This window comes from Sciurus carolinensis, chromosome 11, assembly GCF_902686445.1.
Source record: "Sciurus carolinensis chromosome 11, mSciCar1.2, whole genome shotgun sequence".
Lineage (NCBI taxonomy): Eukaryota > Metazoa > Chordata > Mammalia > Rodentia > Sciuridae > Sciurus > Sciurus carolinensis.
Window position 1 is genome coordinate 27,258,318 of NC_062223.1, and position 25,468 is coordinate 27,283,785.

Genomic DNA, 25,468 nt, shown 5'->3' on the forward strand with positions numbered 1-25,468 from the left:
GACTTCAATCAATTCAACATCAGAGTTAAATCCTTACCACTGTACCTGTCCAGGTGAACCACCTCCAGGAAACCACCTCACCAAAACCTCCTGTGGCAGACTCTCCCTCCTTCGTGACAGACCCTGATGCTGTTCTCTCAGAAATCTACCCAGCCCAAGGGGGAACCTGCCACATCTAAGCACATCATGCAGTCCCATTCTCTTTGGTCAACACATGTTCAGCCTCCTTTGCATGTAGGGATAGACCTGTGACCTACCTCTGGCCAACAGAATTAAAATAAGAGAAATTTTGTTAGGGATTTTCTCAGAATTATTTCCCAAAATATAGAATGGGCCTCTCTCACCCTTTATGATATGATGCTTGGACCTTCTTGTGACCATGAAGATGCCTAGGGAGCCAGGAAGGTGTCAATCCAATCTGCCACCATCACAGAATTAAAGTCATCCTGGAACCTCTGACTCCAAACTTGTCCTTGAGTCAGCAATGCATGATTCTGTGACTTCGACCAAGGCTGGACAACTTTTCCTGTAAAGTTCCAGGAGTAGATATTTTGGGTTTACAGACTATGCAACCTGGGTGATATCTGCCCTCTTCTGCCCATGTAGTCTCAAAACAGACTAGATAACATGTAAATATGGACATGGGTGTCATCAAATAAAACTATGTACAGTAAAATTTGAATTCCACATAACCATAGTGGATCACAAAATCTTCTGTTTTTTAATATCCTTTTAAAATGTAATCACCCTCCTTAGATCATAGGCCACACAAGAACAGGCAGTGAGCTGATTTGACCGAAGCAACTGCTCATCAAGTTGAATCATGTTACCACCAAATGCATTTCTGGGTACATCACTGCATGCATATCACTGGCCGTACCTCAGACCTCAAATAACCTCTGTCTAAAAAAAGATTTTAAAATTGTTTGGATGCAGAGCCATGGTTAATAACAGGTGCCTGGCATTTTGTCTCCCAGAGATATTTGCATTCTAAACCACCACCCTTGCTCATGAAATAAAGCTCCTACCATGTAATTTCAGGCATGAGAACCAGGCTACTGGGAGGAAGTCACCCAATAAACTAGAGAAGCCATTCTGAGACTCCCGCAGGATCACACTGATAAGGAGAACCAGCAAAAACATGGATTTTTGTCTGCAAGTGCCATGATTCTTCCCTGACCACTGTGCTAACACCAGAGGTGAAGTAAATAGAACCAAGGTCACACTGCTGAGAGGTGACAGGGCGGAATTCCACTCCAGGTGATCCATCCCTAAATTCCAAACACTTTGCACTGCTTACTACTGAAGAAGAGTTGGAAATTATATCAATCAAAACACTCTGCACTATACAGACAGCTGTGACAGTGCCAGTAGTGACAGCATGGAGATGAAGTGACTCACTTAACATAGAGGAAAAAGAGATGGGTGAACTTGGCTCCGTTCCTTCACGGGTGACTAAAGTCAGGTAGTACTTTCAGGTACCCTGCTCATGGTATTTTCTGATTCGTGTTTTCATTTTTAGGTTCACTTTCTTGTCCCACAATCTCCTCATGAAATGTTTTGCCTTTATATTTCTTTTCTCTTTTTTGTCATTTTTTATATCACTTTAGTTTTAATTCTTCCTATATTTTTATTGTGCACTACAGTTGTACATAATGGTGGGATTTTGTGACACATTCATATATGCACAAAGTGACAACATAATTTGGCCAGTATCACACCCCAACCCTTCCCCACTCCCCCTGCCTCCCTCCCAGTCCCTTTCCTCTACTGATCTCCCTTTGATTGGTTTCCTCGAGATCCTCCAGACCTCTCTTTTTCTTTTTCCTCTTTAGATTCCACATGTGAGAGAAAACATATGACCTTGTAACTTCTGAGTTTGTCTTAATTTGCTTGACATAATGTTCTCAAGTTACATCTGCTTTCCTGAAAATGACATAATTTCATTATTCTTTATGGCTGAATAAAACTCCATTGTGTATACATACCACAATTACTTTATCCATTCATTATCAATGAACCCCTAGACTGGTTCCATAGTTTACTTATTGTGAATTATGCTGCCTAAAAAATGGATCTCATGTATTGCAATAATATGATGACTTTAATTCTTTAGGATAAATACTGAGGAATGGTATGGCGTGGGTTCCATTCCTTGCCTTTTAAGGAATCTCTGTGCATATTTCCATAGTGGTTTTACTAATTTACAATTCCACCAACAGTGTAAAAGTGTTCCTTTTTCTCCACATCCTCTCCAGCATTTATCATTGTTTATTTTCTTGCTGTCTGCCCTTCTGATGGGAATGGGATGAAATCTCAGGGGAGTTTTAATTAGCATTTACCTAATTGCTAAGAATGTTGAACATTTTTTCATATATTTGTTGGCTCTTTGTATTTCTTATTTTGAGACCTGTCTGTTTCACTCTTTTACCCATTTATTATTTAGAGTATTTGTTGTTGTTGTTATTGTTGTTGTTTAGGTGGGATTTTTAATTCTTTATATATTCTGCATACTAATCTTCTGTCAGTAGAATGGCTAGCCAAGATTTTCTCTGATTCTGTAGGTTCTTTCTTGTCATTCTTTTTTCTTTAACTTTTTATTTGTTCTAATTAGTTATACATGACAGTAGAATGCATTTATACATTTTGATAAATCATGCATAGATGGAGTATAATTTCTCATTTTTCTGATTATACATATTGTAGGATCACAGCAGTCATACAGTCATATGTATACATGAAGTAATAATGCCTTTTTCACTCTACAATCCTTCCTACCCCACACCCTCTCCCCTCCCTTTACTCCCCTCTACCTAATCTAAATTAACTCTATTCTTCCCTAGTGCCACCCTCTTTTTGTGAATTAGCATCCACATGTCAGAGAAAATATTCCACCTTTGGATTTTTGAGATTGACTTTATTCACTTAGCATGATATTCTCCAACTCCATCCATTTACTTGCAAAAGCCATAATTTCATTATTCTTTAACACTGAGTAATATTTCACTATATATATATGTGTGTATATATAGATGAAGATAATGTGATATATATATCACATTTTCTTCATCCAATCATCCGTTGTAAGACACCTAGGTTGGTTCCATAGTTTAGCTGTTTTGAGTTGAGTTGCTATAAACATTGATGAGGCTACATCACTGTAGTATGTTGATTTTAAGTCCTTTGGGAATAAACCTTTGAGTGAGATGGATGGGTCAAATGGTGGTTCCATTCCAAGTTTTCTGAGGAATCTCCATACTGCTTTCTAGAGTGATTGCACCAATTTGCAGTCTCACTAGTATAGTATGAGTGTACCTTTTTTCCCACATCCTTGCCAACACTTATTATTGCTTGTACTCTTGAAAATTGTCATTCTGATTGGAGTGAGATGAAATTTTCGAGTAGTTTTGATTTGCATTTCTCTAATTGCTAGAGCTGATGAATTTTTTTCATATATCTGTTGATTGATTGTATTTCTTCTTCTGTGAAGTGTCTATTCAGTTCCTTAGCCCATTTATTGACTGGGTTATTTGTGCTTTTGGTGTTAAGTTTTTTGAGTTCTTTATATATCCCAGAGTTTAATGCTTTATCTGAGGTGCATGTGGTAAAGATTTTCTCCCAATCTGTAGACTCTCTCTTCATATTATTTTTTCTTTTGCTGATAAAAAGTTTTTTAGTTTGAATTCATACCATTTATTGATTCTTGATTTAATTTCTTGTACTTTAGGGAACTTCTTGCGCAGTAGGGACTTCTCTTTGTTAAGGAAGTCAGATCCTAGGCTGAATGGTGAAGATTTGGGCCTACATTTTCTTCTAGTAGTCCCACTGTCTCTGTTCTAGTGCCTAAGTCTTTGATCCACTTGAGTTGAGTTTCATGCAGGGTAATAGATAAAGGTTTAATTTTATTTTGTTACATGTGGCTTTCCATTTTTCCCAGCACCAATTGTTGTAGAGGCTATCTTTTTTCCAGTGAATGTTTTGGCACCTTTGTCTAACATGAGAGAACTGTATTTATGTGGGTTTGTCTCTGTGTCTTCTATTCTGTAACATTAGTCTACATGTCTGTTTTGGTGCCAATACCATGCTGTTTTATTACTATAGCTCTGTAGTATAGTTTCAGTTCAGGTATTGTGATGCCTCCTGCTTCACTCTTCTTGCTAAGGATTGCTTTGGCTATTCTGGGTCTCTTATTTTTCCAAATGAATTTTATGATTGCTTTTTCTAGTTCTATGAAGAATGTCATTAGAGTTTTAATAGGAATTTCATTAAATCTGTATAGTGCTTTTGGTAGTATAGCCATTTTGACAATATTAATTTTGTCTCTCCAAGAACATGGGAGATCTTTCCATCTTCTAATGTCTTCTTCGTATTCTTTCTTTAGTGTTCTGTAGTTTTCGTTGTAGAGGCCTTTTACCTCTTTTGTTAGATTGATTCCCAAGTATTTTATTTAATTTTTTTTGAGGCTACTGTGATGGGGTAGTTTTCTCAATTTCTCTTTCCATGGATTCATTACTGATTAATGTGTTTTATTTATGGGTACTGATTTTATATTCTGCAACTTTTCTGAATTCATTTATTAGTTCTAGAATATTTTGGTGGAATTTTTTGGATCTTCTAAATGTAGAATCATGTCATGTCATCAGCAAATACTGATAGTTTGAGTCATTCTTTACCTATTTGTATACCTTTTATTTCTTTCTTCTGTTTAATTACTCTGGCTAGAGTTTCAAGGACAATGTTGAATAAAAGTGGTGAAAGAGAACATGTTTGTCTTGTTCCAGTTGTTAGAGTGAATGCTTTCAATTTTTCTCCATTTAGAATGATGTTGGCCTTGGACTTAGCATAGATAGCCTTTACAATATTGAGGTAAGTTCTACAATCCCTAGTTTTTCTATTGTTTTGAATAATTTTTCTATTGTTTTGTATCTTGTCAAATGCTTTTCTGTATCTATTGAAATAATCATATGATTCTTGTTTCTCAGTCTGTTGATATGATGAATTATGTTTATTGATTTCTGTATGTTGAACCAACTTTGCATCCCTGGGATGAACCCCATTTGATCATGGTGCACTAGCTTTTTAATAAGTTTTTGTATGCAATTTGCCAGAATTTAATTGAGAATTTTTGCATCTATGTTCATCAGGGAAATTGGTGTGAAGTTTTCTTTCCTTGATGTGTCTTTATCTGATTTTGGTATCAGGGCGAAACTAACTTCATAGAATGAGTTTGGAAGGGTTCCCTCCTTTTCTATTTCATGGAATAATTTGAGGAGTATGGGTGTTAATTCTTTGAAGGTCTTGACTCTGCTAAGACTCTGTCTGGTCCTGAACTTTCCTTAATTGGTAGGGTTTGATGGCGTTTTCTATATCATTACTTGAATTATTCTGTTTAAATAATGTATGACCTCATGATTCAGTTTAGGTAGGTCATATATATGTCTCTATAAATTTGTTATATCTTCAATATTTTCTATTTTATTGGAACATAAATTTTCAAAATAGTTTCTAATTATCTTTTGTTTTTCAGTTATGTCCATTGTGATATTTCCTCTTTCATCATGTATTTTAGTAATTTCAGTTTTCTCTCTTTTTCTCTTCATTAGTGAGACTCGGGGTTTCTCAATTTTATTTATTTTTTTCAAAGAACCAACTTTTTGTTTTGTCAATTTTTTCAACTATTTGTTTGTTTGTTTGTTTCAATTACATTTCAGCTCTGATTTTAAGTATTTCCTGTCTTTCACTGTTTTGGGTGTTGATTTCTTCTTTTTTTAGGGCTTTGAGATATAATGTTAGGTCCTTTCATTGTTGATTTTTCAGTCATTTAATAAATGAGCTCAGTGCAATAAACTTTCCTCTTACTACTGTCTTCATAGTGTCCCAAAATTTTAGGTATGTTGTATCAGTATTCTCATTTATCTCTAAGTATCTTTTTATTTCATCCTTGATTTCTTCTACTATTCATTCATCATTCAATAGTGTATTATTTAGTCTCCATGTGTTAGAGTAGTTTCTATTTTTATTTTATTATTTATTTCTAATTTTAATCCATTATGATCTGATAGAATGCAGGATAGCATCTCCAATTTTTTGTATTTGCTAAGAGTTGTTTTTGGCATAAGATATGGTCTATTTTGGAGAAGGATCCATGTGCTGCCAAGAAAAAAGTATATTCACTTGTTGATGGATGAAATATTCTATATATATCTGTTAAGTCTAAATTATTGATTATATTATTTAATTCTAAAGTTTCTTTATTTAGTTTTTGTTTAGAAGATCTGCCCAGTAGTGAGAGAGGTGTGTTAAAGTCACCCAGTATTATTGTATTGTGGTCTATTTGATTCTTGAAATTGAGAAGGGTTTGCCTGATGTACATAGATGCTCCATTGTTTGGGGCATAAATATTTACAACCATATGTCTTGCTGATTTATAATTCCCTACAGTAGAATGAAATGTCCTTCTTTTTCCCTTCTAATTAACTTTGGACTGAAGTCCGCTTTATCTGATATGAGGATGGAAACCCCTACTTTTCTACCCACTCCATGTGTGTGATGTTTTTCCCATCCTTTTCAGCTTCAGGCTGTGGATGTCTTTGCCCAGGAGGTGATTGTCCTGTAGAGACTCCTTGTTGGGTCTTGTTTTTTAATCCAGCTGTCAATCTATATCTTTTGATTGATGAGTTTATGCCATTAACATTCAAGGTTAAAAAAATAAATAAATAAAAATAAATAAAAATAAATTAAAAACATTCAAGGTTATTACTGAGATATGACTTGTATTCCAGTCATTTTGGTTTGTTTCTGGCTTTTAATTTGATTTAGTTTCTCCTTTGTCTAGTCTTTTGATGTAGTTCTACCCTTTGCTGGTTTTCATTTTTTTTTTTTTCCACTTCATCCTCATGGAATATTTTGTTGAGAATGTTCTGTAGTGCAGGCTTTCTAATTGTGAATTCTTTTAACTTTTGTTTATCATGGAAGTTTTTTATTTCATCCTCTGAAATAAAAAACTTAATTTTAACTTAATCTGAAACTTAATTTTGCTGGATATAAAATTCTTCATGGACATCCACTTTCTCTTAGAGCTTGAAATATGTTGTTCCATGACCTCCTAGCCTTGAGGGTCTGGGTTGAGAAATTAGTTGAGATCTGAATTGGTTACCCCCTGTACATAATTTGCTTTTTTTCTCTCACATCCTTTAAGATTTTATCCTTTTTCTGTAATTTAGTCATTTTCATTATTTCTTGGTGTGGATCTACATATTTGGGCTCGTGTAAGCTTCTTGTATTTGATTTTCCATTTCATTCTTTAGGTTTGGGAAAGTTTCTGATTTTGTCATTGAAAAAATTGTGCATTCCTTTGGCTTGTATCTCTGCTCCTTCATCTATAACTCTTAAATTTGGTCTTTTCATGTTATCCCATAATTCTTGAAAGTTCTGTTCATGGATGCTTGCCATCCTCTCTGCATCCTCTTTATTTTCAATATTAAATATTTTGTCTTCATTGCCTGAAGTTCTGTCTTCCAAATGGTCTAGTCTGTTGGTGATGCTTTCCGTTGAATTTATAATTTGGTATATAGATCCATTCATTTCAAGGATATCTGCTCGTTTTTTTTTCCCAGAATCTCTAATTCTTTACTGAAGTGATATTTCACTTCCTGTATTTTCTCTTTGACTTCACTCTTTATATCATCCTTTACTTCACAGATCAGTTTAACTATGAACATTGTAAACTCCTTCTCAGACATTTCTTCTACTGTGTCATCAGCAGATTCTCTTATTGGGCATCTTGGTTTGTTTGGGGCACTTTGCTTCCTTGTTCTTTCATGTTGCTTATTTGTCTTCCCATCTAGTTGTATAGATCTAAGGCAGTACAGATTCTACCCTGTAGACCTATACTGTCCCTGAAGAGTTCCAGTACCCCACCTTTAAAAGGGAGACCAACATCAACAGCACTCAGTGTAAACAACATATAGCCTTAAATCTAATAGCTCCCACCAAGGCATCCACTGCTTTCTCACTATAAACAGAAATGATGAGTTCAATTACCATCTACAATATAAGCAGAAAATTTGCTAAAAGGGTTTATAATTTCAAATGGTGGTCAAAGAGAGAACAGAAATACTGTAGGATGTGATATTCATGAGGAAGAAAGAGAGAAGTTAGAAGTATAAATCCACAGGAAGAGTGGAAGAGGAACCAACAGAGATTGGCTATTAGGTGGCGAAGAGGTAGAAAGGGAATCCAGGAAAACAGACAAGTGAGAGGAAAATACATATAAAGAGGAGAAAATTAAAAATATGAGAATATACAAAAGAACTGCAAAGCACCATGCATATATCACCATCTTCAACAAACTGATGCATGAAAAATACCTTGCTCCAAATAGGGTGGCACAGAGAAATGATAGAGAAGAAAAAAATAAAAATAGACCAAATCTTGATGGAAAAATGAATAACTGTTTGTGTTGGCATTTGAAAGTTTCTGAGCCCTGTCTCTGACTTCTCACAAACTTGCCTGGCCCAGACTCGCCCAAGCAGACCCAGTCCCGCCCAAGCAGATCCAGTCCCTATCCCACTGATCTGGCCTTCAGATATCACAGGTTTGACCATGTTGCAGTCCCAAGATCCCAATGTCACTGGAATTTGGAGAGAGATCACCAAGGCAAAGCAATCCTGAAAAAAAGCAACTAGATTATGGCCAACAGCATTCCCAGGAGAAAGACCCCAGGCCCAGCCAAACCTGCAGACACCCTGACACTGAACCTCCAGTGTAGGGAACATTCCTTAAGCTTATTTGTCAGCAGTTGCTGATACCATGGTCTAAATAAACCAAACAGTCTACTAGGACAGAGAAACAGAGAATGGTAAAGACTCACCATGGACTGAAGGTCTTTGCAGTCACTGAGGTTGAGCTACAAGCTGAGGGGAAGCCTTGTTCATCAAACATCACAGCAAGCTGTGGTGTGAGTTTGCCCATGCTGCCTCACCTCATGCTGTGTGCTGGAGCCTGCCCTTCCCCCAGTCCTTTGTCTAAGACTTGTTGCTGGGAAGAATCACTTAGGGATACTTGGTTTGTTTACATTAATATGACATATAGCTTACCTACAGGTTGGTTCTGTTATGTTTTAACAAGCATCTTAACCTGATTGGATAATGTGCCTGTATACGTCTTGTACGATCCTAAGTAAAATTAGATCTGTGCCTTCTGAGCCTGGTCTCTGATGTCCGTACTGGGAGACATCATCACTCACTCTCAGCGGGACCCCATCTCCAAAAACAACACTCCAGGTCCTGGCTGGTGTCCCCAGACAGGGGTGGCTGTACCCCAAGATGGCAGTGGCAGCAAACCTGCTGGTACTCCAACTCCCCAGTCCCTAGCAAGCATCTCAAGGTAGATTTGGTTACATACAACCAAACCTGGAGTCTCCCTGACAGTGGACATCTGGGTGATGGTGGAAGTGGTAGTGGTGGGAGTCAGTGGCAGCTGAAGTGGGTCATGATCAGTCACTGAGGGGTCAGCAGCAGCAGCAGTGGCTGTGGCTGCAGCTTCGGCACCCATAAGACTTCTAGGTGACCTCCAGGGCGGCAGCGGAGGCATTGGCGGCAACAGTGCAGACAGTCGGCAGCAGTGGCCTCAGGGACAACGGTGCCTGAGAGCCTTTCTTCTCACTCTTATTTCCTTTGCTGTGCGCAAGCTCTTTAATTTGATGCCATCCCATTATTATCTCTTGGCGTTCTTTCCTGAACTTTAGGATTTCTATTGAGAAAAGCATCACCTGTGCCTAAATGCTTGAGTGTTGACCCTACATTTTCTTCTAGGAGTTACATGGTTTCTGGTCTAATTCCTAAGTTGTTGATCCATTTTCAGTTAGGTTTTGATTAGGGTGAGAGATAATGGTTCACTGTAATTCTTCTATATCTAGACAATCAGTTTTCCCAGCACCATTTGTTAAAAAGGCTATCTGTTCTCCAATATGTTTTTGGTAACTTTGTTCTTAGATAACTGTAACTGATTCATTTATGTATTTTCTACTCCACCATTAGCTTAGGTGTCTGTTTTAATGCCAGTACCATTCAATTTTTATAACAATAGCTGTGTAGTATTGGAACTCTGATATGGTGATGTCTTCATCATTGCTTTTGGGGCTTAAAATTACTTTGGCCATTTTGTGTTTTTAATACTTCAAAATGAATTTTAAAGTTGATTTTTCTAGTTCTGTGAAGAATGCCATTGTTTTTTTTTTTTAATTTGTTGTTTTAAATACACATGTCGTTAGAGTGTATTTTGACATATTATACATACATGGAATACAACCTATTCCAATTAGAATCCCACTCTTGTGGCTGTATAGAATGTGGAGCCATTGGTTTTTTAATGGGTATTTCATGAAATCTGTATATTGTTTTTGGTAGTATAGCAATTTTAATAATAATAATTCTGCCTATCTATCAACACAGGAGGTCTTTCCACCTTCAATGGGAGGTCTTTTATCTTCAATGTAATTCGGTGTTCTATAGTTTTTATTATAAAGGTCATTCACCTCCTTGATCATATATATTCCTAGGTGTGTGTGTGTGTGTGTGTGTGTGTGTGTAGAGAGAGAGAGAGAGGGAGACAGAGAAAGAGAGAATCTATTGTTAATAGGATTGTTTTCCTGATATTTTTCTTTAGCAGATTCAATATTGGTATCTAGAAACACTATTGATTTTTGTTGATTTTGTAAGAAGATGCATATCAGGACCAAATTTGGTTTTATCCCAGGAATGCAAGGATAGTTCAATATACACAAAACAATAAGTGTTATGCTCACATAAGTAGAATTGAGAACAAAAATCACTTAGTCATCTCAATAGATACAGAGAAAGCCTTTGACCAAATTCAGAACCCATTCATGACAAAATAAACTGAAGAAACTAGGGGTAGATGTGTTGGGGGCTATGCCGTGCGTATGGCGCCGGGATGGTGCCTGGCAGCTAGCCAGAGGTTGCTTTGATCACATCGATGGTGAGGAGGTTGATTAACATAAGCACACCCAGGTGATTTGTCATTGGCCGTAACCAATTAAGTCCACGCACACAATGTGTGCACAGGTGTTCCCGAGTGCTCCTGATCGTGCCTGCTCGTTTTGACCTTTACCATGATTGGGCAGCTAGCTCCTCACCTAATCTTTGCATAATTGGCGTCAGTCAGCCCTACCCTTCACCTCCTGGAGGGGATATAAGCCGGCTCTCCTCGAGCGCCGGGGTTCGAAGTTCGAGGCCCCAGGTTTGAGGTTGGAGGTTCCAGGTTTGAGGTTCCAGTCCCCAGATTTCCTGAATCTACAATAAACCATTCCAAATTCAGAAGCCTCGCTATTCGTTTGTCTCCCGCGCCAAATTGACTCCACTGAACGGCGTCATAGATGGAACCAACCTCAACACCATAAAGGCTATATAGAAAAATCTCAAAGCCAATATCATAATAAATGGAGAAAAACTAAAAGCACTTTCTTTAAAATCTGGAAAAAGACAAGGATGTCCACTGTCACCACTCCTATTCAATATAGTACTAGAAATTCTGGCCAAAGTAATTAAGCAGGAAAAGCAAACAAAAATAGAAAAGAAAGAAGTCAATTTATATCTCTTTGCAGATTATATAATCCAATACATAAAAGATCCAAAAAACTCAACAAAAAAGGTTGATAGAGCTAATATACAAATTTGCCATCATATTTCTAAGTATACACATGACAAGATTCAGCTCGGGAGTGGTGACTGTAAACACAGTTATGTGTTTGTCCTCAGTAAACATACAAGAGGGCTATCATCAGAGAACTATGGTTGGTTAAATCTGCTGGGCATGTAGCTGAGCGGTAGAATGCTTGCCAAGCAAGAGTGAGGCCCTCGGTCACAGAGTGGGTTCCATTTAGTGGTCTTAACTGACTATATCACAAAAAGCAAGATGACTATGTTAGTTACATTTCCATTGCTGTGACAAAGTATCTAGCATGAACAGGTTCTAGGGAGCAAAAGGTTATTTTGGTCCATGGATTCATAGGTTTCAGTTCACGGTCACTTGGCCATGTTACTTTGGCCCTGAGGCAAGAGTGCACGATGGAGGAAGCCTGTTCACTTCATGGCAGCTGAGAAACTCAGAGGTAAAAATTGCCTTGAGGAAGCTGTGGGGGAAAATGGAGAACTGTGAGGTGGGAATGTGATAAATATGCCTGATTACTGTCTTTCTTGGAATGGATTTTAATTTTTGTGTGGTTTACATGAATAATAGTAACAAATATAAGAATTTAATGTTACTGCTGGGATGATTCTCATTAGTAACCAGGACTCCCTGGTATTCTGGTATAATGGCCTAAAGACAGAGGTCAGCTATTCTTGCTGAACCTCATGGAACTTGATGGATCTTGATATACAATAACTGATGGGTTTTGGTAACTGGAAACCCAAACCAAACATAAATGAAAAGGAGACTATTTTGACAAATATTTTGTAGGCTAAAATCACTTTCTTGCCTTCTTCCCCTCTTTCCTCCCTCCATCCATAGTTATCTTATATATTTATGGGGTACAGTGTGGTATTTGAATCCCCGTATACAATGTGTAATGATTACCCAACAGTGGTAGAGAATGTAGAGTTATCCATTCTATCCACCTACCCTCCTAAACAGAGACCATCGCAACAAATGCTTTGTAGGTTCAAAGCACTTTTCCTTCCCTCCTTTCCTCCTTCCTTCTACCTTTCTTCAACATTCTTCATGACAAAAACTTATATTTCATATAAAATGAGACCATCCACAGGAATTATTAGGGCATATTTGGGCATGAGAGTACAAATCTGTTTCTCTCTTCCAACTTGGACAAGAGTATCTTTAAATTTTTCAATTCTCTGACTGACTCTTGGCATCTAGGACCATAGCCATGTGATCATGGTCACCAGAAAAGTCCCTGGAGCCTTTTCAGTTCTTTTGTCACGTTGACACGAAAGATAGAATTGGTCCCTCTCACAGTGTGCAAACTTGATAAAAAGACGCAATATCAAAATGGCATAAATTATACTTATCAATAGGGAGAGATGAAGTCAAATTTGTTCATGAAAAGGAAAAATTTTACCTTATCTAGAAGTAAACATTGCAGGATGTCATACAATACTTACTGCCCCAACTGGAGGATAAAGGAGAGGGCAATACTGACTATGTGTCTTTATTCCAGAACCACGGCCCTTATTTTAATTGACCATGGCATGTTTGTTTCTTTCAGCACTTGTTAGTATTTTTTGGTGAAGGGAGATCAGAGTCTGGGTCTATGCTGTTGTTTCACCTCTCAGAATCTCCATGTCACTCCACTCTCTCTCTCACATCACTGTGAACAATTTAAAGAGTACCACAAAATTGGCCCTGCCAATCTGGGAATTCCACAGAATTGCCTTGAGCATGTGCTGCACCCACCCAACTTTTCTGAGGATCAGGTGAAATGCATGCAGCCTCCCTGGAGAGTGATGGAGCATCCTGTGTGCTATAGGCCTTGAAGATTTTTCCCTTTCTCCTAAAGACCCTTGCTCAGAATGTAGGTGAGCAGTGGTTGTAAGGGTCCAGGAAATCTTCATTTCCCTTGGAGTCTCCACTACACATACCCCTGGATGACCATTATCAATTCCTGAAAAAATGCTGCTTGTTCTACCTGAGATGACTTCACCTTCCTTTTCCATATGCCAAAGCCTATACATTTTTCAGACTCTATTAGTCAGTTTTTCATGCTGGGGTGTAAGTGCCTGACAAGAACTTAGAGAAGGAAAATTTATTTTGAGCTCATGGTTTCAGAGGTCTCAGTCCATGGTCAGCTCACTCATTACATTGCCCTGAGCCTAAGATAAGGCAGATCATCATGGCAGAAGGGCATGAGAGAAAAATTGTTCCCCAAGGGCAAACAGGAAGAGACAGAGACAGAGGGGTAAAAAGAACCAGAGACAAATATGGTTCAGCCCCAAGTGACTTATTCCTTTCAGCCACGCCACAGGCACTTATAGTTGCCACCCTTTAGTCCACTGAAATTGTTAATCCATAAAATGGATTAATCCACTAATAAGGCTACAACTCTCATAATCTTGTCACTTCTCCTCTTAACATTGCATCACCTATTTTTTTAATTATTAATCACCTATTACATCAATAGAAGATGGCTTAAGTAAATGATGGCATATCCACTCAGTGAATACCATGAAACTATAAGAAAAAATGAGAAAGTTTTCCTAGTATCAATGTAGGAAAAAATCTCCAATATACACTGTTAAATCAAGAAAGCAAGTTTCGTATCTCTTTACATAGCATGTTATTATTCACATAAAAGGTGGAGATAAATGAGAAACCCCCTGTTCTACACGCATTTGCTCAAAGAATCTCTGAAAAAAAAAATACAGGAAACTAAGAATAGTAGGACAAGGAAAGGAAGAGTGGGGAAAAGAATAGAAAGAAACTTTGCACTTATGTACCTGTGCATTTTACTTATTCTTCCAACATTATGAGTATATTACCAGGGCACCAATTAAAATTTTAAGTAATTTTAAGGTCAAATATGAATTTAAGTAGTGGCATAAGATAGTATAAATGCAAAACTCATGGAATAAATCAATAGAATATGGAATTACACTTTATAAAGCTATAAGTTTATAAACATTGAAAATTTTGTAAATAAAACTCCAGACCAAACATGAGAACCCCCATCTTCACACACAAAAAATCAAAGAATGCAAATGATACAATAAGATGCCCCCCTAATTTGCAAAACATTTTAAACTTGTATTATAAAATAATTTGACTTACAGAAATGTTGAAAAGTAGAAAGAATGCTTGTTTCCCCCTAATCCAAATTCCCCAAATGTTAGTATTTTTCCACATTTTTATTATCATTCATTCTCAAAAAATAAGGATATATGGACAAAGGGACACAGAGAATTTTTCTCATACAATGGAAATAAGGAGAAGTAGGTCAGAGAATACAAATTTATAGCTCTAAAAGATAAATCTGTCTCCAGATCTAATGTACAGCATGTGAACTATATCTTACACTGTTATATTTTATATTGAAATTTGCTTAGAGAGTAAATTTTAGGTAAACATCATAAAAAATGCTAACATTGGAAGTGATGGATATATTAATTCACTTCACAATATACAAATTATTTTACTCTACATATGTGTATCAAAATGGCATGTAGAATACCTTAAATATATGCAATAAACATAACAATATTTTCTCTAACCTTTTTGAAAGCTACCAACAAGATGCCCTCTTATCTCTAGATAATAAATGAGGCATCCAACAGCCCAGGACATTCTCTGACATAAGCAAAACATAATTTTCAAGATCAGCCAGTTAATATTTATACAATTATATCAATTCATTTACAGAGTTTTTCCCCAGTAACATCCTTTATCTAATACAGGACCTGATCCAATATCCCACCTTCCATTCAGTTGTCATCAATGTTTAAACCGCAACAATTCAACCTTTTTCTTCACGTTTGAAGGGTGAAGGGCAGTAATTTTACAGAATACTCTTTAGTTTGGGTTTCCCTTATTCCTTTTTTCATGATTACACTAAGGTTATGTGTTTGGGGTAGAAGTACTACATTAATGATGCGGGTACCACCCGTGAATCACATCAGGAGGCACATGGCATTGACTGACCCCACTCCTGATGATATTAACCTTGGGAAATGGTGAAAAGGGGCTGGGAAGTTATATTTTTATCCACTTGAAATTAATAACTAACTTGATGGGAAAGTCAGTATTTAAAATTTTATTTCTCAATGAACATATTTAATGGCATATTCTTAAGAGCACTTTCAAAAGGTAGGTGATTCAATTTAACACAAATGTCTTTATGATCTATTACAATGTCTTTATAATATATTACACAGTAAATTCACTATAGTAAATGAGTCTAAATGAAAAGCAGAAATAGAGGTACATATTTCTACTCAAGAATATTTACCACAATATCATAAATAGTAGTAAAAACATTAGAAACAACTTAAGAAGAATGGAGGAAGGAGGAGGAGGCGGCTCAGCACAGCGCTTGGACTCGGAGCAACCACTGGGGCTCCGGGCGGCTGCCTGAGGAGGAGCTGCGTGGTGACCTGTTTAGACTCAGAGTAATCGCTTCTGAACACCGGGGGGTTGACCGGAGGAAGAGGAGAAGCGCTGCGGGTCGCTTGGTCTAGGAGTGACTGCATCAGAGCCACGGGCAGTTGCCAGAGGAGGAGCTGCATCACGAGCTGTTTGGACTCAGAACAACCGCTTCTGAACACCGGGGGGTTGCCCGGAGGAAGAGGAGAAGCACGGTGGGTCGCTTGGTCTAGGAGTGACTGCATCAGAGCCATAGGCGGTTGCAAGAGGAGGAGGCAAGTGGTGAGTTGATTGCACTCAAAGCGACCATTCCTGAACACCAGTGGCCTGCCTGGAGGAGGAGCGCGGTGGGTCACTTGGTCTCGGAGCCACCACCCCTGAACACCCGGGGGGCTACCCCGAGGGGGAGGAGGAGGAACAGGGCAAGTCACTTGGGCTTGGAGTGACTGCCTAGGGCTATGGGTGGTTGGCGGGAGGAGGAGACGCGAAGTGAGTTGCTTGGACTCCTAGTGACTGCGTCGGAAACCGGGCTGCTATCCGGTGGAGGAGGTGTGTGGCAGGTCTCTGGGTCTCAGAGATATTGTACAGGGCTCCAGGTGGCGGCTCAGAGGAGGGGCCGCATAGCCAGGCGATTAGGTGCAGAGTAGGGACCCAGGAGCTAGGTGGCTTCTTGCTGGAAGAGCCGCACAGAGACACACCTAGGGGCGGAGCGAAGTTTCCAGGACTGGGGGCAGATTATCTGGGAGAGGCAGCCTAAGGAGACTCGCCTGGGGAGGGTGGGGCTCCCAGGCCCAGGAGGTAGGTCCGGGCCCCTGGAAACGTTGCAGAGGAAGACAGCCCAGCCCAGGCGGTAGTTGTAGATTGAGGGGAACCTCTAGGAGGGGAACTGACCAGCGAGACGTTCCCACCGAGTGAGTCTTCCCTACGGGGAGAGGTTTTCCCACAGGGACGGTTAAACCAGAGACACAGGCACAAATAGGCCTTGCCTCAGCCCCCAGCCTAGTTCCCCGTTGGATGACCATTGGTCAACAAGTGGAGGCACCTCTGACAACTAGCAGGGAATATACGCCACCTGAGGGTCACCACCCTAGAGAGGCAGCTTCTTCGTGGAGCTCCGCATTATCAACTTCCTCCAAGACTTCAGGCTACTGAAGGATAAGAGGGGATATACTACCAATCTTCAGGGACATTATAAGTCAATAGAGGAAATCTGCAATATCTTAATGACCCACTGATTCCTGAACAATATGAGAAAACAAGGGAAGAAAATGCCCCAAACAAATCTAGATGTTACATCAATAAAATCCAACAAAAGCATGGCAGAAGAAATGACAGAAAGGGAGTTCAGAATGTACATAATTAAAATGATTAGGGAAGCAAACAATGAGATGAAAGAGCATATGCAGGCATTGAATGATGAGATGAAAGAGCAAATGCAGACATTGAATAATCGCACCAATCGACAGTTAACAGAGCAAATTCAGGAAGCAAAAGATCATTTCAATCAAGAGTTAGAGATATTGAAAAAAAACCAAACAGATTTCCTTGAAATGAAGGAAACAATAAACCAAATTAAGAACTCCATAGAAAGCATAACCAAAAGGATAGAACACCTGGAAGACAGAACTTCAGATATTGAAGACAAAATATTTAACCTTGAAAACAAAGTTGAACAAACGGAGAAGATGGTAAGAAATCATGAACAGAATCTGCAAGAACTATGGGATATCATGAAAAGGCCAAATTTGAGAATTATTGGGATTGAGGAAGGCTTAGAGAAACAAACCAAAGGAATGAACAATCTATTCAATGAAATAATATCAGAAAATTTCCCAAATCTGAAGAATGAAATGGAAAATCAACTTCAAGAGGCTTATAGGACTCCAAATACACAAAATTACAACAGACCCACACCAAGGCACATTATAATGAAAATACCTAACATACAAAATAATGACAGAATTTTAAAGGCTGTGAGAGAAAAGAACCAAATTACATTCAGGGGGAAACCAATACGGATATCAGCCGATTTTTCAATCCAGACCCTAAAAGCTAGAAGGGCCTGGAACAACATTTTTCAAGCTCTGAAAGAAAATGGATGCAAACCAAGAATCTTGTACCCAGCAAAACTTACCTTCAAATTTGACGATGAAATAAAATCATTCCATGATAAACAAAAGCTAAAAGAATTTACAAAAAGAAAGCCAGCATTACAGAACATTCTCGGCAAAATATTTCATGAGGAAGAAATAAAAAACAAAGAAGCAAATCAGCAAAGGGAGGAATTATCCTAAAGGAACTGTCAAATAAAGGAGGAACCAAGATGTGTCAAAAATAAATAAATAAATAAATAAATAAAATTTTAAATATGAACCAAATGACCGGGAATACAAATCATATCTCAATAATAACCCTGAATGTTAATGGCCTGAATTCATCAATCAAAAGACATAGACTGGTGGATTGGATTAAAAAGAAAGATCCAACAATATGTTGCCTGCAAGAGACTCACCTCATAGAAAGAGATACCCATAGACTAAAGGTGAAAGGATGGGGAAAAACATACCACGCACATGGACTCAGCAAAAAAGCTGGAGTATCCATCCTCATTTCAGATAATGTGGACTTCAAGCCAATGTCAGTCAGAAGGGATAAGGAAGGGCATTTCATACTGCTTAAGGGAAGCATAAATCAGCAAGATATAACAATCATAAACATCTATGCCCCAAACAGTGGTTCATCCATGTATGTTAAACAAATCCTTCTCAATTTTAGAAACCAAATAGACCATAACACAATAAAACTAGGTGATTTTAACACGCCTCTTTCACCACTGGACAGATCTTCCAAACAAAAATTGAACAAAGAAACCATAGATCTCAATAACACAATCAATAATTTAGACTTAACAGACATTTATAGAATATACCATCCAACCAAGAGCGAATACACTTTCTTCTCAGCAGCACATGGATCCTTCTCTAAAATAGACCATATATTATGCCACAAAGCTAATGTCAGCAAATACAAGAAGATAGAGACACTACCTTGTATTCTATCAGATCATAATGGATTGAAGTTACAAATTAATGAAAGAGTAAAAAACAGAAACTACTCCAACACCTGGAGATTAAACAATATGCTACTATATGATGAATGGATAACAAAGATATTAGGAAGGAAATTAAAAAATTCTTAGAGGTAAATGAGAACAAAGAAACATCATATTAAAATCTCTGGGACACTATGAAAGCAGTACTTAGAGGAAGATTTATTTCATGGAGCGCATTTAATAAAAGAAGTAAAACTCAAAAAATAAACGAACTAACACTACAGCTCAAAGCCCTAGAAAAAGAAGAACAGACCAACACCAAAAGTAGTAGAAGACAGGAAATAGTCAAACTCAGAGCTGAAATCAACAAAATTGAAACAAAAGAAACAATACAAAAAATTGACAAAATAAATAGTTGGTTCTTCGAAAAAATAAATAAAATTGATAAACCTTTAGCCACACTAACAAAGAGAAGACGAGAGAAAACCCAAATCACTAAAATTCGGAATGAACAAGGAAATATCACAACAGACCCGACTGAAATACAAAACATAATTAGAAGCTATTTTGAAAATCTATACTCCAACAAAACAGAAAACCTCGAAGACATCAACAAATTTCTAGAGACATATGAATTGCCTAAACTAAACGAGGAGACATACACAATTTAAATAGACCAATTTCAAGTAATGAAATAGAAGAAGTCATCAAAAGACTACCAACAAAGAAAAGTCCAGGACCTGATGGGTTCTCAGCTGAGTTCTACAAAACTTTTAAAGAAGAGCTCATTGCAATACTTCTCAAAGTATTCCATAAAATAGAAGAGGAGGGAACCCTCCCAAACTCATTCTATGAAGCCAATATTACCCTGATACCTAAACCAGACAGAGACACATCGAGGAAAGAAAATTTCAGACCAATATCCTTAATGAACATCAACGCAAAAATTCTCAACAGAATTTTAGCAAATCGTATACAAAAACATATTAAAAGGTAGTGCACCATGATCAAGTGGGTTTCATCCCAGGGATGCATTGTTGGTTCAACATCAGGAAATCAATAAATGTAATTCACCATATCAATAGACTTAAAGTCAAGAATCACATGATTATTTCAATGGATGCAGAAAAAGCATTTAATAAAATACAGCATCCCTTCATGCTCAAAACACTAGAAAAAATAGGGATAGTGGGAACATTCCTTAACATTGTAAAGGCCATCTACGCTAAGCCCATGGCTAATATTACTCTAAATGGTGAAAAACTGAAAGCATTCCCTCTAAAAACTGGAACAAGGCAAGGATGCCCTCTTTCACCACTTCTATTCAATATTGTCCTTGAAACTCTAGCCAGAGCAATTAGACAGACCAAAGAAATTAAAGGGATACGAGTAGGAAAAGAAGAACTCAAACTATACCTATTTGCTGATGATATGATTGTATACTTAGAGGAACCAGGAAATTCCACCAGAAAACTGTTAGATCTCATAAGTGAATTCAGTAAAATAGCGGGATATAAGATCAATGCACATAAATGTAATGCATTTCTATACATAAGCGATGAATCTTCAGAAAGAGAAATTAGGAAAACTACCCCATTCACAATAGCCTCGAAAAAAATAAAATACTTGGGAATCAATCTCACAAAAGAGGTGAAAGACCTCTACAATGAGAACTACAGAACACTAAAGAAAGAAATTAAAGAAAACTTTAGAAGATGGAAAGATCTCCCATGTTCTTGCATAGGCAGAATTAATATTGTCAAAATGGCCATACTACCAAAAGTGCTATACAGATTTAATGCAATTCCAATTAAAATCCCAATGATGTACCTTACAGAAATAGAGCAAGAAATTATGAAATTCATCTGGAAGAATAAAAAACTCAGAATAGCTAAAGCAATCCTTGGCAGAAAGAATGAAGCAGGGGGTATCGCAATACCAGATCTTCAACCCTACTACAAAGCAATAGTAACAAAAACGGCATGGTATTGGTACCAAAATAGAAAGGTGGATCAATGGTACAGAATAGAGGACATGGACACAAACCCAAATAAATACAATTTTCTCATACTAGACAAAGGTGCCAAAAATATGCAATGGAGAAAAGATAGCCTCTTCAACAAATGGTGCTGGGAGAATTGGAAATCCATATGCAACAGAATGAAACTAAACCCATATCTCTCACCATGCATGAAACTAAACTCAAAATGGATTAAGGATCTCGGAATCAGACCAGAGACCTTGCATCTTATAGAAGAAAAAGTAGGTCCAGAGCTTCAACATGTCGGCTTAGGACCAGACTTCCTCAACAGGACTCCCATAGCACAAGAAATAAAAACAAGAATTAATAACTGGTATAGATTCAAACTAAAAAGCTTTCTCTCAGCAAAGGAAACTATCAGCAATGCGAAGAAAGAGCCTACAGAGTGGGAGAAAATCTTTGCCACTCATACTTCAGATAGAGCGCTAATCTCCAGAATCTATAAAGGACTCAAAAAAGTCTACACCAAGAATGCTAGTAATCCAATCGACAAATGGGCTAAGGAAATGAATAGACACTTCACAGAAGAAGATCTACAAGCAATCAACAAACATATGGAAAAATGTTCAACATCTCTAGTAATAAGAGAAATGCAAATCAAAACTACCCTAAGATTCCATCTCACCCCAATTAGAATGGCGATTATTAAGAATAGAAGCAACAACAGGTGTTGGCGAGGATGTGGAGAGAAAGGTACACTCATACATTGCTGGTGGGGCTGCAAATTAGTGCAGCCACTCTGGAAAGCAGTGTGGAGACTCCTTAGAAAACTTGGAATGGAACCACCATTTGACCCAGCTATCCCACTCCTTGGCCTATACCCAAAGGATTTAAAATCAGCATATTACAGAGATATAGCCACATCAATGTTCATAGCTGCTCAGTTCACAATAGCCAGATTGTGGAACCAACCTAGATGTCCTTCAATTGATGAATGGATAAAGAAAATGTGGTATATATATACAATGGAATATTACTCTGCCATAAAGAATGATAAAATTATGGCATTTGCAGGCAAATGGATGAAACTGGAGTATATCATGCTAAGTGAGATAAGCCAATCTCAAAAAACCAAAGGAAGAATGATATCACTAATAAGTGGATGATGACACATAATGGGGGGTGGGAAGAGTTAGTGTTAGGGTTAGAGTTAGGTTTAGGGAGTGGGGCAAGAATGGAGGAAGGAAGAACTGTATAGAGGGAAAAGAGGGGTGGGAGGCGTGGGGGAAGGGAAAAAATTAACAGAATGTATGAAACATTAACCTATGTAAATTTATGATTACACAAATGGTATGCCTTTACGCCATGTACAAATAGAGAAACAACATGTATCCCATTTGTGTACAATAATAAAAAAATAAATAAAATTAAAAAAAAGAAACAACTTAAAATGTCTAGTTGGGTTATGGAATATCCATAAGGAATTACACACAATTAAAATGAAATTTTTGAAGCTGGACAAAAGATAGAATACCACAAATATATCCAGTGAAATTTCCTTCCACCTGTTATGCCCCATCTGTTTGGACTCAGTATCACTCTAAACACAAGAACAGTACCAAGGCTTAGCCTCTATTTCTCATCTAGTTTCACCGTCCTGGTCCACAGTCTCTTCATGGCCTTCTTCACTTCAGCATTTCTCAGGGAGTAGATGACAGGGTTGAGGAGTGGGGTCACCACTGTGTAGAACACAGCTACCATCTTGTCTGCAGGCAGAGTGGTGGAAGGTCTCAGATAAATGAAGACACAGGGTACAAAGAACAACATAACCACAGTGATGTGGGATCCACAGGTGGAGAGGGCTTTGCGCCGCCCCTCAGAGCTCCGAGTCCTCAGATGAAGCAGGATGACCACATAGGATGTCAAAAGGACTGAAAGACTGATCACATTCAAGGTCCCCCCATTAGCAACAATCAGCAGACCAATGAAGAAGGTGTCTGAGCAGGAAAGTTCAAGTAGGGGAAGCACATCACAGAAATAGTGGTCAATCACATTGGGGCCACAGAAGGGCAGTTGGAAGATGAGAAGAATCTGGGCCAAGGAATGCATGAAGCCTCCCACCCATGCCATTCCCACCAGGACCATACACACCTGCTGGTTCATGATGGTGGTGTAGTTGAGGGGCTTGCAGATGGCCACATAGCGGTCATAGGCCATCACCGTGAGTAGTGACATCTCAGTGCCCCCAAAGAAGTGCATGAAGAAAAGCTGTGTCATGCAGCCCCACCAAGATATGGTTTTCCTTTCAACCAGTAGATCTGAGATGAGTTTAGGGGCTGTAGTAGAGGAGTAGCAGATCTCCACAAAGGACAGGTAGCTGAGGAAGAAGTACATGGGGGATCCCAGACTTCTGCTGGTCATGACAGTGAGCACAATGAGGAAGTTCCCCAGCACAATCGCCATGTACAAGAGCAGAAAAATCACAAAGCAAACTCTCTGCACCTCCTGACTGTGAGACAGTCCCAGGAAGATGAATTCAGTCACGTTGTATGTATTAGCCATGAGATCACCACCAAGAGGCAGCTATTTGGGTGGTGTGACCTGAAATGATACAAAAGACTTCTTCATAAAGTGAGTGAGTTACACAGAGACACTCACCTATTTGAGATGTTTGTGAGCTAGGATTTGAAAGATGTGGGGGAATTAGTGATGCATAGAAGGGGAAGAGCATTTCAAGAATCCAGACAACGACTGTAAGTGCATCATGGCAAGTGGCTAGAATAAAGGAAAGAATAACAACAAACAAAATTATGGAGAGACTCATTCCAGTTTATGAAGAACTATTAGGATTATGGGTTTTATTCTACAAAATATGGGGATTCACCAAATATACTTGTCACTTGGAAAGTAAAATCATTTTGTATTCAGAAGTTGAACTAATGGAAACAGCAGAGAAGGGGAGACCTATTAAAAATCAGCAAATCCCCTCATTGAACAAGTAGGGCAGCCAGGAGAGTGTTCCTGTGTCTATATAATAGATCTTTCTACTGCCTTTGCATAATTTCAGTTATCCTTTAACTGAAGCTTTCCTATATCATTCTTCTCTTTGCTTGTTTCCTAAAATTGGTTTCCAAAACAGTGTTCTCAACCTGTCCACATGCCCTTCAGAGGCTTCAGAGGAGATGCCTTGTGATGTACCTCCCTGAAATCAGCAATCTCAGGAGGACCCTAAGGCTTTGTCTGAGCTCTTGTTTCTTCTCCTCTCCTAATTCTTGTGCTCTATGTTTTTGTCACTGTGTGACCTTCTTGCTTTCTAAGGTTCCATTCAATCCATGCACAATTCTCCTCTTTGCCAGCATTTTCATTTCTTCCAATCATATGTAGCCAGTGCCAACAAAGCTCCCCAGCCTGTGCCCACTCATTTTCTAACTCATCCTTCTTCACATCCTAGTCTTTCAAAATATCATCATCACCAAGACTACCCAATGACTGATTTTCAGACTATACTGCTCCATGCTGGACTTTGTTCAAGCTAACTGAGGTCAGCGTGGTCTCATTCAGGGAGACTCCAGGACACCAGTGCCTGGGAGCCAGACAACTTGCACTCATACCACAGAGTTTTTCTGCAATGCTTGAATACAGGCTAAGGTTGTTAAAGACCTCGAGGAGGCTGAGGGGGCTCACAGAGAGAACTTACAACTACAGAAACAAGGAGAAGGCAAGGTCCATCCCCCAGTTCATAGATCACTGGGAAATTCTACCAAGTCATTCAGGGAAGAAAGCACTGCCAACATTCTGGACACCTGGGTTCATGTGAAGGTTTTTTCAAATACTGTCTATGTGATATCTAACAAGTTCTTTAATCTCTCTGAGACTCAAGGTCCAAACTGTAACATGCAAATCATACCTAGACACCATGAACCCACTCCTAGTACCATTCCAGGATATTGAGTTGCCATCCTGTGTGCTGCCTTGGATCCCTCTCAGTTAGAAAATCCATGTTGTGAGAACAGAGGGTCTCACAGCCAGTGGCCCCCTTTCCCTCAGGGAATTTTGGAATAACAGGACTTCACACTGGATTATATTATTTTATATGCCCACCTGCCCTGCTGCCATCTGAGACTCCTGAATAGAGGCCACATCTTCTCACTACTCCATCTCCACTGCTTGCTCATGTGACCACCACCTAATAACACTCAGTGAGTGTCACCGGGGTGAGTGACAGTGGATGTGTGTCTTCCCTGGCCTTCTTAGCATGGTATTTGCTACATCATAAATTTTCAGTAAACATTGTAACAACAAAGGCCTCCAAGGTTCAAGGC

At 38.5% G+C, this 25,468-nt stretch overlaps 1 protein-coding gene across 1 annotated transcript; it reads right to left on the minus strand.

Moving 5' to 3' along the window:
* Nucleotides 1-22,778: 22,778 nt before the first annotated feature.
* Nucleotides 22,779-23,708, minus strand: LOC124959962 (olfactory receptor 4X2-like). The gene has a single exon (XM_047518466.1). The coding sequence runs from the start codon at nt 23,706-23,708 to the stop codon at nt 22,779-22,781; it is 930 nt and encodes a 309-aa protein (XP_047374422.1).
* Nucleotides 23,709-25,468: the final 1,760 nt, after the last annotated feature.